At 43.1% G+C, this 20,193-nt stretch overlaps 1 protein-coding gene across 5 annotated transcripts; it reads left to right on the plus strand.

The window, feature by feature from the left end:
- Positions 1–1,408: 1,408 nt before the first annotated feature.
- On the plus strand, positions 1,409–19,501 carry LOC139420777 (phosphatidylinositol 4-phosphate 5-kinase type-1 alpha-like). 5 transcript variants are annotated; one of them, XM_071171051.1, is made up of 17 exons: positions 1,409–1,471; positions 5,212–5,250; positions 12,003–12,037; positions 12,488–12,571; positions 12,800–12,930; positions 13,276–13,393; positions 13,561–13,713; positions 15,631–15,930; positions 16,021–16,256; positions 16,369–16,452; positions 16,910–16,958; positions 17,078–17,162; positions 17,256–17,426; positions 18,687–18,819; positions 18,924–18,989; positions 19,078–19,171; positions 19,274–19,501. In XM_071171051.1, the coding sequence occupies exons 1-17, from the start codon at positions 1,426–1,428 to the stop codon at positions 19,274–19,276; spliced, it is 1,827 nt and encodes a 608-aa protein (XP_071027152.1). In that variant the 5' UTR covers positions 1,409–1,425; the 3' UTR covers positions 19,277–19,501. The 5 variants fall into 5 exon arrangements, with proteins under 5 accessions (XP_071027152.1, XP_071027133.1, XP_071027161.1 ...); XM_071171032.1 differs by lacking the exon at positions 19,274–19,501 and having other exon boundaries at positions 1,420–1,471; positions 19,078–19,263; XM_071171042.1 differs by lacking the exon at positions 1,409–1,471 and having other exon boundaries at positions 5,160–5,250.
- The last annotated feature ends 692 nt before the right edge of the window (positions 19,502–20,193 follow it).

Consider the following 20,193-nt stretch of genomic DNA (forward strand, 5'->3'; position numbering starts at 1 on the left):
ATTGTTTGTGTTTCTGCTGGTCAGAGGGAGAAGGCACACCACATTAAACGAATGGGGGCAAGAAATGTGAATTGTTTTGCTCTCAAGAAAATGGCACCATTGAAAGAATTGATTACTGGGTTAACAGTAAATGTAAAAGTTGACCAACTGAAGGGGAAGATTCCCGGTGTTTGTGATGCTTGTCATTTGGTGCGACGCAGACAACATGGCAAGTGGTGAAACAGAAGAGTCATTGTCTGTTCTTTTGAGTTTTGATGTTAAGTCTTTGCCCAACAATGTGATGTGAGGATATTTAAGTTATCCTGTACGAGATTTTGTGCCAAATACATTACGTTGTTACAGGTGTCAAGCTTTTGGGCATGTGGCAGCAGTGTGTTGGAGGGAAGTTCCTAGTTGTGAGAAGTGTGCAGAAGGGCATGAGACAAAGGAATGTGTAGCATTGGGGAAGGTAGTGGTATGTGTTAGTTGTAGGGATGCCTATGGGGCTGAGGATAAAAAATGTCCAGTGCAAGAGAGGCAGGTTGAGGTTTCCTGGGTTAGAGTAGTGCAGGAGTTGTCATATGCTGAGGCAGTGAAGAAAGTATAGTAAGATGGGTCAAGAGGAGGGATCATGAGAGGGGTGGTGTGAGTTGTAGATCTGTACCAGTACAGAGGGATATGCCAACAAGTGATATATGTTTCAGGAAGATTGGATTTTGGGCATTTATAGCAATGGTTATCAACTGTACTGCAGGGATGGAACCTAAGTCGTAAAAAAATGAGGTTGTGGTGGCAACTGCAGAGAGGTATTTGGGTGTGCGGGCTTGACATCGGAAGAATTACTGGATGTGTTAAGGTTGTTGGCCTGAGGTAGGACTAAATAGATTTAAATAGTGGAGTAGGGTGGTGTTAATTTTATTCAACTTTTTGTAGTGTTAGATGGTAGGATATTTGTTTATTTATTTTTTCAAGGAAAGTCTGGTAGGTGGCGGTAATGCAAGTTTATTGGATGCCAACCGCCGTTAAAAGTAATCGAAGAAGAGCGCAAATTGCATTAGCAACTCTATTATGATGGTGGAAAGTGGTGTTTCATAAAGAAAGTATGCATATTATCTCTGTTCCCCCCCGCCTCCTCGCCATTAAATCGATGCCTTTGCTGCCTGAATTAGTATGTTTTATGTACGAACCGGTCTAAGGGAAATACACAAAGTCATAAACCAGCCTATTTCTATTTATCTTCTTACATTTTTATTATAAATCTAACCAAAACCACACTGCTAACCGTATGTCTAACCATAACCCCAAATTAATACCAAATAGCACATTTTGGTTTTCATATATTTTTACGATATAGCCCATTTTGACTTTGCCGCTGGCCATCTACTAGCTAGGTGGATACCCATACCAAAGATTTGTTCTATCTGTTCCGATACCGGCCAATCCAAAATGGCGACCGCCGTTCCAGTTGATTCGGGATTGACTGCTCCGACAGGTATCTATAATAACTAATTTAGGTCTCCGTGAAGTAGTTTGCACGAAAATGCAATCTAATTAACGTAGCTACAGATTCAGCACAGCCTGTAGCTGAATATGGTAATTTTGTCTCAATTTAACTGACTTAATTTCTCCTGTCTGAGCTAGCTAACGTTATCACCGTTGCTGTTAGCCAGTTTGCTAACGTCAACAATCGGATCGGATGGATTGCGTTATAGCTAGCTAGGCATCTAACGTTACACGCTTGAAATTGGGTCATGTACTTTATGGTGTTTATAGTTAGGGCTTGGGATGGGATAGTCGCACCCGAAAATGTGGTTATTTTCAATAATATGTAGCTAGTTAATGTTAGGTCACCCTGAATGGGGCAAATTCTCAAACTCCAGCAGTGTTAACTAACTACAGTAGTTGGCTAATTTACTGCCTCTAACTATTTTCCATGCTCGAAACCAGTGGGCCTTTGTTGATCTTTAGTCATATTTGCCGCATCTCGTAGTATGACAAAACACCTGTTAATTGCTGTTAGCTGGCTAACTAGCCAACCCAACAAACTGAGGCCAGCCAGCAATGTTGGCTAGCTAACTAGGTGTGTGTTGAATATTTACTTGTAATGCCAGCACAATTGTTTTCGTGGATAGAATGTGGTGGCCATGTCTGTTGACACATTGTTGTTCTTCAGCTTTTGGACTCACGAAAAAAAAACAGGTTAAGTAACGTTAGTTTAGGGTGGAATGGATACAGATTTCGCTTCCACATGAAATATTTTATTTATTTAACTAGGCAAGTCAAGGGGAACAGTGGGTTAACTGTCTTGTCCAGAATAATTACGACAGAGTTTTACCTTAGTTACTGGCTCAACGCTCTAACCTACCTGCCACACCGGCTACCTGATAATAAGCAATAGTCTGAGTAATGTAGGCCTATGTGGTTGAAGTAGAGCCCACTGCTCTGTCACCATTCCAGCACATTTACAGAGAACTTCACTGGAAGTCACAGAGAGGAAGAGGAATTCACGGGGAGTCCTGACTAGAGCTGGGATCGGTACATAAATCCATATCGCGTTAAATTGCCTGAATTAATGCGAGAACGATACGTTTATAACATTAATTTATTTAACCTTTTATTTAACTTTATTTAAGAACAAATTCTTATTTTCAATGACGGCCTAGGAACAGTGGGTTAACTGCCTGTTCAGGGGCAGAACGACAGATTTGTACCTTGTCAGCTCGGGGATTTGAACTTGCAACCTTCCGGTTACTAGCCCAACGCAACTAGGCTACCCTGCCGCCCCATTGTCGCCACAATTTTTTTAACAGCATCGTTTATACTACTACTGGTTTGATGGTTGTAGTTATCAATTGTCCCATTAACAATTGCCCCAATTAGCCAACTTATTTCATTTCAAACTTCACAATTTTCTAGTTTAGGCTATGGATCGAAATTAACGATATCAGCAAAATGCCTGCGATAAGTGATCAGTGTTGATCATTTTTGGTTTATTTCCCCAGGTCTAGTCCTGACTGATTTGGTTTTTGGTTGTGGTCACATTATTCACTTGTTCAGAATCAGTTGATATCAGAGGTTATGATGTGAACAGTGACGCTGGGTCAGGACAGAAGAGTGTTTTCCACTTTTCTAAGCCTGTTATCGTACAGGCTCTTATCAGCTTGACTACGGTGTTTGTTACACTTGATCTTCCCTTGGTACTGTAGTAGCTAGTCAGTTTGAGTCAGGTCATGAGAATAGACAGGTCTGTTTTGGTCCCGCAATAACAAGCCTGATTGCTTTATGGGGATCTAAGTCTGACTACAGGACTGCGAGCTAGGCCAGTGAACACACACACATGCACATACAAATGATACAGGGTGTTCTCACTATATACAGTACCAGTCAAAAGTTTGGACACATATTCATTGCATGGTTTTTCTTCATTTTTACATTGTAGAATAATAGTGAAGACATCAAAACTATGAAATAACACATATGGAATCATGTAGTAACCAAAAAAGTGTTCAACAAATAAAAATATATTTGAGATTCTTCAAAGTAGCCACCCTTTGCCTTGATGGCAGCTTTGCACACTCTTGGCATCCTCTCAACCAGCTTCATGAGGAATGTTTTTTGAAGGAGTTCCCACATATGCTGAGCACTTGTTGGCTGCTTTTCCTTCACTCTATGGTCCAACTCATCCCAAACCATCTCAATTGGGTTGAGGTCGGCTGATGCAGCACTCATCACTATCCTTGGTCAAATATCCCTTACACAGCCTGGAGGTGTGTTTTGGGTCATTGTTCTGTTGATAAACAAATGATAGCCCCACTAAGCCAAACCAGATGTGATGGCGTATTGCTGCAGAATGCTGTGGTAGCCATTCTGGTTAGGTGTGCCTTGTATTCTAAATAAATCACTGACAATGTCACCAGCAAAGCACCATCACATCTCTCCCATGCTTCGTGGTGGGAACCACATATGCAGAGATCATCCATTCACCTGCTCTGCGTCTCACAAAGACATGCCGGTTGGAACCAAACATTTCACATTTGGACTCATCAGACCAAAGGACAGATTTCTACCCGGTCTAATGTCCACTGTTTGTTTTTCTTGCCTCAAGCAAGTCTCTTCTTATTATTGGTGTCCTTTTAGTAGTGATTTGTTTGCAGCAATTCGACCATGAAGGCCTGATTCACTCTGAATTCTCCGCTGAACAGTTGATATTGAGATGTCTGTTGCTCGAACTCTGTGAAGCATTTATTTGGGCTGCAATTTCTGAGGCTGGTAATTCTGAGGCGGCAGGTAGCTTAGTGGTTAGAGCGCTGGGCCAGTAACTGGAAGGTTGCTAGTTCGAATCCCCAAGCTGACAAGGTAAAAATCTGTCATCCTGCCCCTGAACCCACTGTTCTTAGGCCGTCATTGTAAATAAGAATTTGTTCTTAACCTCTGCAGCAGAGGTAACTCTGGGTCTTCCTTTCCTGTGGTGGTCCTCATGAGAGGCAGTTTCATCATAGTGCTTGATGGTTTTTGTGACTGCACTTGAAGAAACTGATTTGGCTCAAACGCATTGAAGGAAAGAAATTCCACAAATTAACTTTTAACAAGACACACCTGCTGATTAAATTGCATTCCAGGTGACTACCTCATGAAGCTGGTTGAAAGAATGCCAATAGGTGGCTACTTTGAAGAATCTCAAATATAAATAAAATATAATAATACTTTTTTGGTTACTACATGATTCCATATGTGTTATATCATAGTTTTGATGTCTTCACTATTATTCTACAATGTCGAAAAAAGTAAAAAATAAAAACCCTGGAATGAGTAGGTGTCCATACTTTTGACTGGTACTGTATAAGTTCATAAATTAGGCCAATAACCAGCACATTTACTCTACTCTGTCAGACAAAAATAGGGGAGTGTCCCATATTATTGCTCTACATGCAGGCTACAGTACAGGCTGCTCGCAGGCAAACAGCCAACGTGTTTTGAACTGAACTGCGCTGTCACTGGGAGATATGTTTAGCACTGTGGAAATGTTTGGACACAATGTCGAACTAGGATGTTATTTAAATCCTATTGTAAAAACAAGCTTTTCTTAAATGGAGCGCTGCTTGTTTCTAGATCTCTGTAGCATGTGGTCCATTTAGGCTAATTTAGAGGCGAGCAATGTGATTGAAGCCTAATTCGGTTGCATGCCTTGTTCATGTGTAACTGGTTGTGGTTGTTCTGTATCTTCTTCCATAGACATTAGGACTCAGTTCTGGAGGAGAGCCTTGCAGAGAGGTACCTGCATGGTGTTGTAGTGTGTGTTTGTGTGTGAGAGAGTGGCTTAGCGTGTGCTTCGTTCCTTCCTGTGAGTGCCTCTTACAGGCATTACAGGGCCTTGTGGCATTTGAGCAAGCTGAGAGCAAGCAAAGGACGAGTGGACCAAATACAGGCTGTTAACGGTTGTTTTCTATTGTTCGTGTTTGCTTTCTATTGTGTGTGCAATGCATTTTGCAGTGAAATGGCTACAACATGGTTTAGCAAGACAGTGCCTCTCCACTCCCTGAACGAACTAATCCTTGTGGTGTTTGCTCAAGTAATGTGGATTGGTTTAATTTATTGATTTCATCCATCTCACAATTTGAATAGGCCTAGCCTAATATCACAGACAAATAGCCTAAAGGCTGTTTCCTGTTTCGCTATCAGTACCCCACCTTTCCATGATATATTTTCAGTAGGTCTGCCTCCTCTTGCCTCTCACTGTCCTCAACATAACTCTGACCTGCCCACACTATTACAATAACAGCAGACACATTTTTTTGCCAACTGGTTGTAATATCACTATGTTGAAACTCAGAAATAGCCGTTGCTATTGGTTACAGGCCTGAAGTTCTCATGGAGTGGATGAGAAGGCGAATCTCACACACGCACACAATTTTAAATGGCGAATCCTTTTGTGAGGAGCACATATTTCAAGCATTGTCATGACGATGTGAAAATATTGAGAAAATACCAGACCAATTTTGCTTCTAGATTTTTCACACACGTGTTTGCTGTGTTTCTCTATGTTGGCATGTTAGTCGCACAAATTGGCAATGTTTTACAATAGGCTATTGGATGTTATCTCTTGGGCTGAATAAAGTTGGGGCTGGGCCTGGGGTCTGCAGGGTTGAATTTATTCTTAGAGAGGATTGGTAATGAGCACATCCCTACCAAAAAGGAAGATGGCAACTCTGTGAGTCACGGGGAAAGTCCCAAGCTTAGTTTGGGTGATGGAAAAAGTTTAGTCATTGCCTGTGATAGAGGACCCAGTGGTCTAGACACAGTATCAGACTGGGGTTATGTCTGCCAGAGACCTGTGGTAGAGGACCCAGTGGTCTAGACACAGTATCAGACTGGGGTTATGTGTGCCAGAGACCTGTGGTAGAGGACCCAGTGGTCTAGACACAGTATCAGACTGGGGTTATGTCTGCCAGAGACCTGTGGTAGAGGACCCAGTGGTCTAGACACAGTATCAGACTGGGGTTATGTCTGCCAGAGACCTGTGGTAGAGGACCTAGTGGTCTAGACACAGTATCAGACTGGGGTTATGTCTGCCAGAGACCTGTGGTAAAGGACCCAGTGGTCTAGACACGGTGTCAGACTGGGGTTATGTTTTGCAGAGACTGGCGTATGTCGATGCCAAGAGTTCTCGTAATTTCCTCCCACCATCCTGATTAGAGGTCGACCGTTTATGATTTTTCAACGCCGATACTGATTATTGACGGACCAAAAAAGCAGATACCGATTTAATCGGCTGATATAAAAAATAAATAAAAAATGTATTTATTTGTAATAATGACAATTACAACAATACTGAATGAACACTTATTTTAACTTAATATAATACATCAATAAAAATCAATTTAGCTTCAAATAAATAATGAAACATGTTCAATTTGGTTTAAATAATGCAAAAACAAAGTGTTGGAGAAGTAAAAGTGCAATATGTGCCATGTAAAAAAGCTAACGTTTGAGTTCCTTGCTCAGAACATGAGAATATATGAAAGATGGTGGTTCCTTTTAACATGAGACTTCAATATTCCAAGGTAAGAGGTTTTAGGTTGTAGTTAATATAGTATTTATAGGACTATTTCTCTCTCTACCATTTGTATTTCATATACCTTTGACTATTGGATGTTCTTATAGGCACTATAGTATTGCCAGTGTAACAGTATAGCTTCCGTCCCTCTCCTCGCCCCTATCTGGGCTCGAACCAGGAACACATCGACAACAGCCACCCTCGAAGCAGCGTTACCCATCGCTCCACAAAGGCCGAGCAAGGAGAATAACTACTCCAAGTCTCAGAGCGAGTGACGTTTGACACGCTATTAGCGCACACCCAGCTAACTAGCTAGCCATTTCAGATCGGTTACACCAGCCATTAGGCTAACATGCTTGAAGTCATAAACAGAGCTGTGCTTACGAAGAGCTGCTGGCAAAACGCACAAAAGTGCTGTTTGAATGAATGCTTAAGAGCCTGCTGATGCCTACCATCGCTCAGTCAGACTGCTCAATCAAATCATAGACTTAATTATAACATAATAACACACAGAAATACGAGCCTTTGGTCATTAATATGGTCGAATCCGGAAACTATCATTTCGAAAACAAAACATTTATTTTTTCAGTGAAATACGGAACCGTTTGGTATTTTATCTAACGGATGGCATCCATAAGTCTAAATATTCTTGTTACATTGCACAACCTTCAATGTTATGTCATAATTACGTAAAATTCTGGCAAATTAGTTTGCAATGAGCCAGGCTGCCCAAACTGTTGCATATACCCTGACTCCGCGTGCAGTGAACGCAAGAGAAATGACACAATTTCACCTGGTTAATATTGCCTGCTAACCTGGATTCTGCCCCTGAACAAGGTAGTTAAGTCCACCGATCCTAGGCCGTCATTGAAAATAAGAATGTGTTCTTAACTGACTTGCCTAGTTAAATAAAGGTATAAAAAAAATGAAAAATGAAAAACAAATTTTAAAAAATCGGCAAAATCGGAGCCCAAAAATACAGATTTCCGATTGTTATGAAAACTTGAAATCGGCCATTCCGATTAATCGGCCGACCTCTAATCCTGATCTTTGTCTGTATCCGGTGTTCCCCATTAAACCTTATACCAGGCTATGTCCACTCATCGCTCTGTATTTCTGTGTGTGTGTGGTGTGGTATGCAGTGAGTGGACAGTTAACTTGTGGCCCTTCCGCTGCTCTATGCTCTCTCACAGTATCTGCTCTGTGGTAGACTGTCTGAGAGGGGATGTCTGCTGTAATACTATACTGTCTGGAGATGGAGAGGCACTAAGTAACAGATAGGCAGTCAGTAAGGGTAGTAACTACAAGCTACAACATTTGGTGTTTTAGAAATGAGTGAAAAACGTCATACAAATGCAATGCATCCTGAGCAGTGACTGAAGTACAAGGGTTCCTGGATTGTTTTAGGCTTGAGGCAAAGGCCCAACCACAATAGCATCCAGGGCAGGCTGACATGGAAGCAGCATTAGAGGGAAAAGTGGTGTAAATCTAGAGCACAATGTGAATGGGAGCAGCAGTTAGCCGAGGCCTATCCATTCCTGTAGGTCTAACCATGGCTCGGCATCTGTGGAAAATTACACATTTGATGGCTGTTTTTGTAATTAACTGGAGTGGTTGTCAAGCATTTACTGTGACAAATTTCTTCTCAAGTCAAAATTACGCTGAAGTTTATTAGGTTTTGTGCATGGAGTGGAAAGACTGCAATGAAGCAATTCGGACACTAGGGTTGGGCGATTGTACGATCGCGTCATTGAAGATGACATCTCGATGTCAAACGATAGTTTAACATACAGTGGGGCAAAAAAGTATTTAGTCAGCCACCAATTGTGCAAATTCTCCCACTTAAAAAGATGAGGCCTGTAATTTTCATCATAGGTACACTTCAACTATGACAGACAAAATGAGATTTTTTTTCTCCAGAAAATCACATTGTAGGATTTTTAATGAATTTATTTGCAAATTATGGTGGAAAATAAGTATTTGGTCAATAACAAAAGTTTATCTCAATACTGTTATATACCCTTTGTTGGCAATGACAGAGGTCAAACGTTTTCTGTAAGTCTTCACAAGGTTTTCACACACTGTTGCTGGTATTTTGGCCCATTCCTCCATGCAGATCTCCTCTAGAGCAGTGATGTTTTGGGGCTGTTGCTGGGCAACACGGACTTTCAACTCCCTCCAAAGATTTTCTATGGGGTTGAGATCTGGAGACTGGCTAGGCCACTCCAGGACCTTGAAATGCTTCTTACGAAGCCACTCCTTCGTTGCCCGGGCGGTGTGTTTGGGATCATTGTCATGCTGAAAGACCCAGCCACGTTTCATCTTCAATGCCCTTGCTGATGGAAGGAGGTTTTCACTCAAAATCTCACGATACATGGCCCCATTCATTCTTTCCTTTACACGGATCAGTCGTCCTGGTCCCTTTGCAGAAAAACAGCCCCAAAGCATGATGTTTCCACCCCCATGCTTCACAGTAGATATGGTGTTCTTTGGATGCAACTCAGCATTCTTTGTCCTCCAAACACGACGAGTTGAGTTTTTACCAAAAAGTTATATTTTGGTTTCATCTGACCATATGACATTCTCCCAATCTTCTTCTGGATCATCTAAATGCTCTCTAGCAAACTTTAGACGGGCCTGGACATGTACTGGCTTAAGCAGGGGGACACGTCTGGCACTGCAGGATTTGAGTCCCTGGCGGCGTAGTGTGTTACTGATGGTAGGCTTTGTTACTTTGGTCCCAGCTCTCTGCAGGTCATTCACTAGGTCCCCCCGTGTGGTTCTGGGATTTTTGCTCACCGTTCTTGTGATCGTTTTGACCCCACGGGGTGAGATCTTGCATGGAGCCCCAGATCGAGGGAGATTATCAGTGGTCTTGTATGTCTTCCATTTCCTAATAATTGCTCCCACAGTTGATTTCTTCAAACCAAGCTGCTTACCTATTGCAGATTCAGTCTTCCCAGCCTGGTGCAGGTCTACAATTTTGTTTCTGGTGTCCTTTGACAGCTCTTTGGTCTTGGCCATAGTGGAGTTTGGAGTGTGACTGTTTGAGGATGTGGACAGGTGTCTTTTATACTGATAACGACTTCAAAAAGGTGCCATTAATACAGGTAACGAGTGGAGGACAGAGGAGCCTTTTAAAGAAGAAGTTACAGGTCTGTGAGAGCCAGAAATCTTGCTTGTTTGTAGGTGACCAAATACTTATTTTCCACCATAATTTGCAAATAAATTAATAAAAAATCCTACAATGTGATTTTCTGGATTTTTTTTCTTCTCATTTTGTCTGTCATAGTTGAAGTGTACCTATGATGAAAATTACAGGCCTCTCATCTTTTTAAGTGGGAGAACTTGCACAATTGGTGGCTGACTAAATACTTTTTTGCCCCACTGTCTTTGAATTTGACTACACCAGGGCGGCATGCCAAATGGCCTACACTCTAATTGTTTTAGCCTACATTTTCAATACATGTGGTAGTTAGATTATTAACATAATGCAAGAGAACAATGTAGAAAGTGCGGAGAGCACCAAAGTAGAGCAAAATGTCAGACCGGGCCTAACGTGTTTTTTATTTTATATCCCCTCTCCAATGTAGGATGAAAAATAAATGGTGCCTTTTTAAATCCCTCTTTGCTAACCAAACAGTCAATAATATAGGCCTACACATAGGCTACTGTCAATAAATTGCAGTAAACGTTACTTTGACAAGTTAAACTAATATTGTCGAAGTGTTTATTAATGTCCTTGAATTGTGCAACGGACAATCGGGTATAAGCTCCTGCAGCAGCACTTTCAATAAGCGGGAACAAAAAATAAATGAATGAGTCTGTCGGAGTTGTCTCGCAAACAACTTTCTTTTGAATAGCTTACAAATTGTGCATTTATATAATAGTCAACATCAATCAGATTACATAAATTATTATTTAGCCTTTAACTTTCTTTATAACACTTGAATGAACATTGGTTTAGGCTTAAAACGAATAGGCCTATTATCCTTAGGCTAAATCCTAAATATACAATCCGATAAAACAAATGATTATTTATACCAAGGAACACCAGCATGTTCGCCCCCAGAGTATCGAACTCAGCAGGAAGACTGAGGTTTGTAGTCTCTCCATCCTTTGCCCTGATAATCTTTTAGCATATTCTGCAAGTGTCTTGGGTAAGGTCTGCTGGCTCACCTTTATCATATGGCCTGAAATTGAGCGAAAAACTGCCAGACCGGCAAAGAAGTGCTTTTCCCTCCACTAAAAGTCAGCCATAGTTATGTTTCTGATTTTGCATTGGCAGGCTACACTATAGTTACTAAGTGAAATCCACTTATTGAAACTGACTGAAAGTAGCCTAATGGAAGAAAGAATGTCACGATGAAATAACAATACACTGGATACGGCCTTAATATTTGTTTTAAAAGGTCTACTAATATAACTGATATCTGAGTATTTTTATGGACAAGAGAATAATACACCTTCCAGTTTGAAAATCCTTCTGTAGCCAAGAACAAGGTAGAAATAATAAGCCTTGTTTTGAACAATGATTTAATGAACTTGTTTGTGGCTTTTGTAACAATTTGAATAAGAACAATGACGACATGGCCCAAATCACAGTTCTGGTATAACCCAATGTGTCTTTTTATATTGCGTTCTTCCCGCCAATTGACCCCTCCGTGCGCAATGTATATCAACGACGTTTGGATGGGACGATGTGTCATTCCAGACATCACACAACCCGATCAGACGCTTTAATGCAGGTTCCTTCCTCCATAAACTACTATACTATATGACAAGTTCATCACTACAGCTGTCTAGCATGACTCTAGCTCTGTGATTATTAGCTAGGTTCTGTCGGTAACTATTAGATTCTAAGAGGACTGAGTTGAGCATGGAACATGGAGGAGCCTAACAAAAATAGGCCCATCACTATACTCTCTAATATGTTTTCCTTTTTTCTCTCGCCTCTCTCTCTCTCAAGGGTCCAGTGCGTCTCGGAAAGTGGCATCTCCAGAGGTAAGACGGACACCATCCCTGACTCACACAACCACTAATTACAGCACTCTGCTGATGATGCTGGAGCACTGTTGATGAAACTGTGTTTTCCATTACCTTTAGGTTTAGGGAACAGTGTGTGTTTACGCAACATTTATAGACCCTGGTGAAGATGTGTTGTATATCACCTCTCTGTCTAGGGAGAGGACACAGGATATGTGGCAAGGGAGGGGGAACTGGTTTTGATGGTTTCTGTGTGTCAATGGCTGATGTTTACCTTTAAGCCGTGTGTCATAAAACCAAACAATGGAGAGAACAGGGTGACGCTGAAACTTGTTTTAATGGAGTCAAACACACCACTCTACAGTGCATTTCTTTAGTTTCTTAATATCTTTTATTTCTTCCCATCCTCTCTTCCATCTTTCTCTCCCTCTTTCTCTTTCATCCTGTCTCTCTCTCTCTGTGTCTCAGATTCCTGGATCCAGTCAGAGTATGAAGAAGACCATTGGACACAGAGGAGTTGAGACGAACACTGGAGAGACCACCTATAAGAAGGTCAGCATGGGGTCAACACACACACACACCACATGTGTGCTAAAATTACCCGTAGCCTGAAACCCTTCCTCGTCCACAGCCAATGATGACTCACAGAATGTAATGTACACAAGCATTTGAGAGTCATAGATTAATTATAACATGTGAATTCCTCGGAAACAATGAATTTATCAATTTCTCTTGACAAGCCTCCATTTCTCCATTTCTCTCTTCCACTTCCCCCTCCAGACCACGTCGTCAGCCCTGAAAGGAGCAATTCAGCTGGGCATCACTCACACTGTGGGCAGCCTGAGTCAGAAGGCTGAGAGGGATGTTCTCATGCAGGACTTTGTGGTGGTCGAGAGCATCTTCTTCCCCAGGTTAGACGTGTGTATGTTTGTCACATGTAGCACACTACCCCGGAGCACCTGCATGAGGTATGGGGGCCCCCCGACTCCCCCAAAAATATAAGTTGGGCCCCCCAGATACTATATGAACATGTCATAAACTATGAAGGAAATGTGTATAATTACAGGAAATTGGCCTTAAAACGGAAACACGTTCTCTCAGCCTCATGGCAAAATGTGTAAAATAGCATGAGATTAGCTAGGAAACAAATTTTTCCTGAACTGTGTTACACCACTGGTCTGTGCCCATCTTGCATTTATGCTTGAGAGAAGTCTTCCTGTATTCAGCACTCATTAACACCCTTCTCTCTGTCTCAGTGAAGGCAGTAACCTGACCCCTGCCCACCACTACAGTGATTTCAGGTTTAAGACCTACGCCCCCATCGCCTTCCGCTACTTCAGAGAACTCTTTGGCATCCGGCCAGACGACTACCTGGTCAGTAGACTACAAAAATTCACTTAATTTAATCTGGTTGATTGGCTGTGTCTGGTTGTAGTTCTCTATGGTTGATTGGTTGTGTCTGGTTGTAGTTCTCTATGGTTGATTGGTTGTGTCTGGTTGTAGTTCTGTGTTCAGGATGCTACCTAACTCCTCTCCTACAGTACTCTCTGTGTAACGATGGCCTGATAGAGCTGTCTAACTCCGGCGCCAGCGGCTCTCTCTTCTACGTGTCCAGTGATGATGAGTTCATTATCAAGACGGTGCAGCACAAAGAGGCTGAGTTTCTCCAGAAGCTACTGCCAGGATACTTCATGGTGAGATATTGAAGGGGGGGTACTTCATGGAGAGATACAGTTGAAGTCGTAAGTTTACATACACCTCAGCCAAAAACATTTAAACTTAGTTTTTCACAATTCCTGACATTTAATCATAGTAAAAAATTCCCTGTTTAAGGTCAGTTAGGATCACCACTTTTATTTTAAGAATGTGAAATGCCAGAATAATAGTAGAGAATAATAGTAGAATAATAGTAGAGAGAATGATTTCAGCTTTTATTTCTTTCATCACATTCCCAGTGGGTCAGAAGTTTACATACACTCAATTAGTATTTGGTAGCATTGCCTTTATATTGTTTAATTGGGTCAAACGTTTCGGGTAGCCTTCCACAAGCTTCCCACAATAAGTTGGGTGAATTTTGGCCCATTCCTCCTGACAGAGCTGGTGTAACTGAGTCAGGTTTGTAGGCCTCCTTGCTCGCACATGCTTTTTCAGTTCTGCCCACAAATGTTCTATAGGATTGAGGTCAGGGCTTTGTGATTGCCACTCCAATACCTTGACTTTGTTGTCCTTAAGCCATTTTGTTACAACTTTGGAAGTATGCTTGGGGTCTTTGTCCATTTGGAAGACCCATTTATGACCAAGCTTTAACCTCCTGACTGATGTCTTGAGATGTTGCTTCAATATATCCATGTAATTTTCCTTCCTCATAAAGCCATCTATTTTGTGAAGTGCACCAGTCCCTCCTGCAGCAAAGCACCCCCACAACATGATGCTGCCACCCCGGTGCTTCACGGTTGGGATGGTGTTCTTCGGTTTGCAAGCCTCCCCCTTTTTTCCTCCAAACATAACGATGGTCATTACAGCCAAACAGTTTTATTTTTGTTTCATCAGACCAGAGAATCATAAAACACGGGACGAGATGTTAAAAACTGTCCATTGTGCCAATAGATGGAATGCACTCACATGAGATTTGCTGTGATGTTGACAGAGTGGTATGGGAGGTTTATTTCTCAATTTCTCCAAAAAGTACGATCTTTGTCCCCATGTGCTGTTGCAAACCATAGTCTGGCTTTTTTATGGCGGTTTTGGAGCAGTGGCTTCTTCCTTGCTGAGCGGCCTTTCAGGTTATGTCGATATAGGACTCGTTTTACTGTGGATATAGATACTTTTGTACCTGTTTCCTCCAGTATCTTCACAAGGTCTTTTGCTGTTGTTATGGGATTGATTTTCACTTTTCGCACCAAAGTACGTTCATCTCTAGGAGATGAACACGTCTCCTTCCTGAGCGGTGTGATGGCTGCATGGTCCCATGGTGTTTATACTTGCATACTATTGTTTGTACAGATGAATGTGGTACCTTCAGGTGTTTGGAAATTGCTCCCAAGGATGAACCAGACTTGTGGAGGTCTACAATATTTTTCTGAGGTCTTGGCTGATTTCTTTTGATTTTCCCATGATGTCAAGCAAAGAGGCACTGAGTTGGAAGGTGAGATCCTTCATGGTGAGATGTTGGAAGGTGAGATCCTTCATGGTGAGATGTTGGAAGGTGAGATCCTTCATGGTGAGATGTTGGAAGGTGAGATCCTTCATGGTGAGATGTTGGAGGAGGAGATCCTTCATGGTGAGATGTTGGAGGAGGAGATCCTTCATGATGAGATGTTGAAGGAGGTACTTAATGGAGAGATGTTGAAGGAGGAGATCCTTCATGGTGAGATGTTGGAGAAGGGGGGGGGGGGATTTCATAGGGAGATTCTTCGGTGGCCTGTGTGTTTTAGTGTTTATATAATACCAAGCTGTCTGTGGTGGCCTGTGTGTTTTAGTGTTTATATAATACCAAGCTGTCTGTGGTGGCCTGTGTGTTTTAGTGTTTATATAATACCTAGTTGTCTGTGGTGGCCTCCTCTTTTTCACTCTCCTCCTCTCCTTTTTATCCGTCTCTTCCCTCTCTATAGAACCTGAATCAGAACAAACGGACCCTGCTCCCTAAGTTCTACGGTCTGTACTGCATCCAGGCGGGAGGGAAGAACATCCGCCTGGTGGTGATGAACAACCTGCTGCCCCGCGTGGTCCACATGCACCATAAGTACGACATGAAGGGTTCCACCTATAAGAGACGGGCCTCAGCCAAGGAGAGGGACAAGACTTTTCCCACCTTTAAAGACCTCGACTTCATCCAGGATCTGCCTGATGGACTACTGCTGGAGACGGACAACTACAACGCCCTTAGCAAGACCATCCAGAGAGACTGCCTGGTGAGGGAGGGAGGGAGGGTGTGTGTGTTCTGTGTGTGCTGTTTGGGTCTACTGTATAGTAACTCTTATGTGTTTGTGTGTGTGCTCCAGCTCCTGCAGAGTTTTAAAATCATGGACTACAGTCTACTGGTGGGGATCCATAACCTGGAGCAGGCTAGTAGAGAGAGGGAGCGAGGTGGGGGGCAGATGGGGGACAGTGGGGGGTCAGAGGGGGCAGTAACCCCAGACCAGCGCCGACCCCAGGCCCAGAAAAGTCTATACTGCACAGCCATGGAGTCTATACAGGGAGAGGCCCGCGGGAAGGGAGCCCTGGAGTCTGAGGACCAGTGAGTCAATCAATACATCACACAATATTACCTTGGGAAAATATGCAAACTGTCACGTAAATCAGGATTTGTTGATGGTGATTGGTTGGTGTGGCATGTGATGTCATTTCAGTATGGGCGGGATCCCAGCCAGGAACTCTAAAGGAGAGAGGTTGCTGGTCTTTATCGGCATCATCGACATTCTGCAGTCCTACAGGTAGGTGCTTGTGTTTCTTTGTGTGTGTGCGTTCTTGTGTACAGACTTCATACAATTTCACATGGTAATATAATGACACAGTACTCAGTACACAGTATTGCGAAAGTGACACATTTTTGGTTTTACCCGAGCATTTTGGATTTGAAATGATACACTGACCTGGTATGGATGAAAATACACTCAAATCAAAGCTTGACAGTCTGTACTTTAACCTCATAGTCATTGTATCATTTTAAATCCAAAAAGTGCTGGGGTACAGAGACAAAACAACAACAAATGTGTCACTGTCCCAATACTTTTGGAGCTCACTGTATATACCATTTAGCAGATGCTTTTATCCAAAGCGACTTAGTCATGCGTGCTTATATTTTACATATGGATGGTCCCGGGAGTCGAACCCACTATCCTGGCGCCATGCTTTACCAACTGAGCTACGTTCACAAAGACTGTTTTTCAGGTTCATCAAGAAGTTGGAACACTCGTGGAAGGCCCTCGTCCATGATGGGGTAAGATCCTACACACACACACATTACCTGTAGTACATTATGAAAGATGTGTCAGATCTGCCACTGCTTATGTCAGGCCTATGTCAGGTTGTAACTGGTTTATTCCTTTTCCTCTGTAGGATACAGTGTCGGTGCACAGACCAGGCTTCTACGCTGAGCGCTTCCAACAATTCATGTGTAACACAGTGTTCAAGAAGATCCCATGTAAGACTGCTGTGTGTGTGTGTATCTTCTGTTTCAATATTTACTTTTTATGATATAACGTGCTGTCGTTATTTTGTTTTTCCCACCCCTCAGTGAAGCTCTCCCCATCCAAGAAGTCTCGTGGTGGGGGTCCGGGGGGTCTGAGGAGAGCTCCTACTCTGGGAGGCCCCACCCCCCTCTCCCACGCTGCTGGACAGTCTGTGGTGGACTCCCGACTCGTCTACCAATCACACTTCAACAAGGCTGATGCAGAGGGAGACGGTGGTGAGTGAACAGTTAACACAAACGTTGATTGTATGTTTGATCAGAGGTCAAGAGCTCTGGACCAGAGCTTTATTTTTTTATTTATTTATTTCACCTTTATTTAACCAGGTAGGCTAGTTGAGAACAAGTTCTCATTTGCAACTGCGACCTGGCCAAGATGAAGCATAGCAGTGTGAACAGACAACACAGAGTTACACATGGAGTAAACAATTAACAAGTCAATAACACAGTAGAAAAAAAAGAGAGTCTATATACATTGTGTGCAAAAGGCATGAGGAGGTAGGCGGATAATTACAATTTTGCAGATTAACACGAGTGATAAATGATCAGATGGTCATGTACAAGTATAGATATTGGTGTGCAAAAGAGCAGAAAAGTAAATAAATATAAACAGTATGGGGATGAGGTAGGTAAAATTGGGTGGGCTATTTATCGATAGACTATGTACAGCTGCAGCGATCGGTTAGCTGCTCAGATAGCAGATGTTTGAAGTTGGTGAGGGAGATTAAAGTCTCCAACTTCAGCGATTTTTGCAATTCGTTCCAGTCACAGGCAGCAGAGAACTGGAACGAAAGGCGGCCAAATGAGGTGTTGGCTTTAGGGATGATCAGTGAGATACACCTGCTGGAGCGCGTGCTACGGGTGGGTGTTGCCATCGTGACCAGTGAACTGAGATAAGGCGGAGCTTTACCTAGCATGGACTTGTAGATGACCTGGAGCCAGTGGGTCTGGCGACGAATATGTAGCGAGGGCCAGCCGACTAGAGCATACAGGTCGCAGTGGTGGGTGGTATAAGGTGCTTTAGTAACAAAACGGATGGCACTATGATAAACTGCATCCAGTTTACTGAGTAGAGTGTTGGAAGCTATTTTGTAGATGACATTGCCGATGTCGAGGATCGGTAGGATAGTCAGTTTTACTAGGGTAAGTTTGGCGGCGTGAGTGAAGGAGGCTTTTTGCGGAATAGAAAGCAGACTCTAGATTTGATTTTAGATTGGAGATGTTTGATATGAGTCTGGAATGAGAGTTTACAGTCTAGCCAGACACCTAGGTACTTATAGATGTCCACATATTCTAGGTCGGAGCCATCCAGGGTGGTGATGCTAGTCGGGCGTGCGGGTGCTGGCAGCGAACGGTTGAAAAGCATGCATTTGCAAGCATGTAGCTTGCATGCTACATGAAGTGCCTATGGACAAGGGATTAGGGGTCGACTTGGAATTGTGCCATTAGTTCCCCTCTTTACTCCCTCTTTCTGTTCAGGCATGCAGTCGGGCAGGCCAGACCTGGTGCCAAGGACACCTCCCCTGGCGGGAGGGTCAGGGGATGCGGAGGCCAACTTTTCCACGTCCTCATTAGGAAGCACAGGACTCACCTCCTCCTCTCCTCTGCTACAGTAACACATCCCTCCATCCCCTCTCCTCCACAAAGTCAGTCCTCCTCTTCAAGTCATCCATTTCTCATGTGTTTCTCTCTCTCTCTCGCTCGCTCTCTCTCTAGGTCAGTAGGGGTTGAGGTACATAGAGCAGTAACAAGCACAGAACAAGACCACGGTGTCTCCCACAGGTACACAAATTAATTACACCACTGATTCATGTATTCCCACTTACGTGAACACACACACACCCTTATCAGTCTTCTCTCTGTCTCTCAGTATGGGTGCGGAAGTGGAAGCGTCAGGTGATCAGTCAGGTAATGAAGATGCCATCTCACTATCAGACATCATCCCAGAGACTAACATCTGCTTTGTAAGTCTGGCCCAATCCTTTTCCTCCTCCTCCTCCTCTTAAGATCTTCACTATGGTGTTTCCCATGGCTCACTGGCCTCCCTCCCTGTGTGTCCCCCACAGTAACAACTGATCTGGAGTCATCTGAGGAAAAGGTGATTCTGGAACCAAGGAGGTGGGTGGAAGAGTGAGAGGGGGAGAGTAGTCTTGCATCCTCCATTCTCACTCTGTCGATCCATCCCTCCTTTTCTGCGGGGGAGGTTTGGAACATACTTCAGGCTGACTGAACGGGATGGGGGGGGGTGAAGTGAGGGCGAGTGTGACTGGGTGCCAGAGAGAGGAACAAAGAGGGAGAGTGGTGTATATATGTGTGGGGAGGTGGTGGCTGTCTGAAGGCTTGGTCAGCCAGACAGACACACGGGTATGCTGCTAGAAACCTTTCTCCAACTAAGTTACAGGAGTCTCTGTGTCACGAAACCCACATACACTGTCCCACCTATCACAAAGCCTGAAGGGGAGAGGGATGTGGGCTTAGACACCCCTGCATCAACAGTGTGGAGGTGGAACCCCATGCTCTATATCACTCTCTGTTCTGTTACTTTGTGCATTCCTTCTTGTGGACAGTATTTGGGTTCTGTTTTCAGTGACTCCAATCATAATATCTCATATGTTATCATTCTACATCTGTCCGCACCTTCCTCCCTACACACAGCCAGGAGATGGGACGGACAGGAGAATAATCTCTATATGTAGTGTTTTTTTTATTATGACCACACTTTTACTGCTGTGGACAGAACATATGATTTCATCACACAGACCTTCTATTCTTTTAGATTATGGATGTATACAGTAGCTGACTGACTGGAGTTGGGGGCAGGAATGTACAGGCCAGAGCTATTCTGCCCTACCAAGCAAAAAGGCAGTAACTGCTCATAGTGTGGAACTGAGAAAAATGGCTTTTATTTACCTTAGTTTCACAGTTACCTAGTGGAGTTACTGCTAATATCACCCCCATTTTCTCAAACACAATACGAGGCCCACAT

The sequence above is a fragment of the Oncorhynchus clarkii genome, chromosome 2 (assembly GCF_045791955.1).
Source record: "Oncorhynchus clarkii lewisi isolate Uvic-CL-2024 chromosome 2, UVic_Ocla_1.0, whole genome shotgun sequence".
Taxonomy (NCBI): domain Eukaryota; kingdom Metazoa; phylum Chordata; class Actinopteri; order Salmoniformes; family Salmonidae; genus Oncorhynchus; species Oncorhynchus clarkii.

Bases quoted from the DNA above. Each gene is read 5' to 3' on its own strand.
- LOC139420777 (XM_071171021.1), top strand. From the start codon at position 5,160: ATGCCTTGTTCATGTGTAACTGGTTGTGGTTGTTCTGTATCTTCTTCC. The intron at 16,453-16,909 runs GTAGGTGCTTGT...ACTGTTTTTCAG, and splicing joins GACATTCTGCAGTCCTACAG to GTTCATCAAGAAGTTGGAAC. The intron at 17,163-17,255 runs GTAAGACTGCTG...CCCACCCCTCAG, and splicing joins AGTGTTCAAGAAGATCCCAT to TGAAGCTCTCCCCATCCAAG.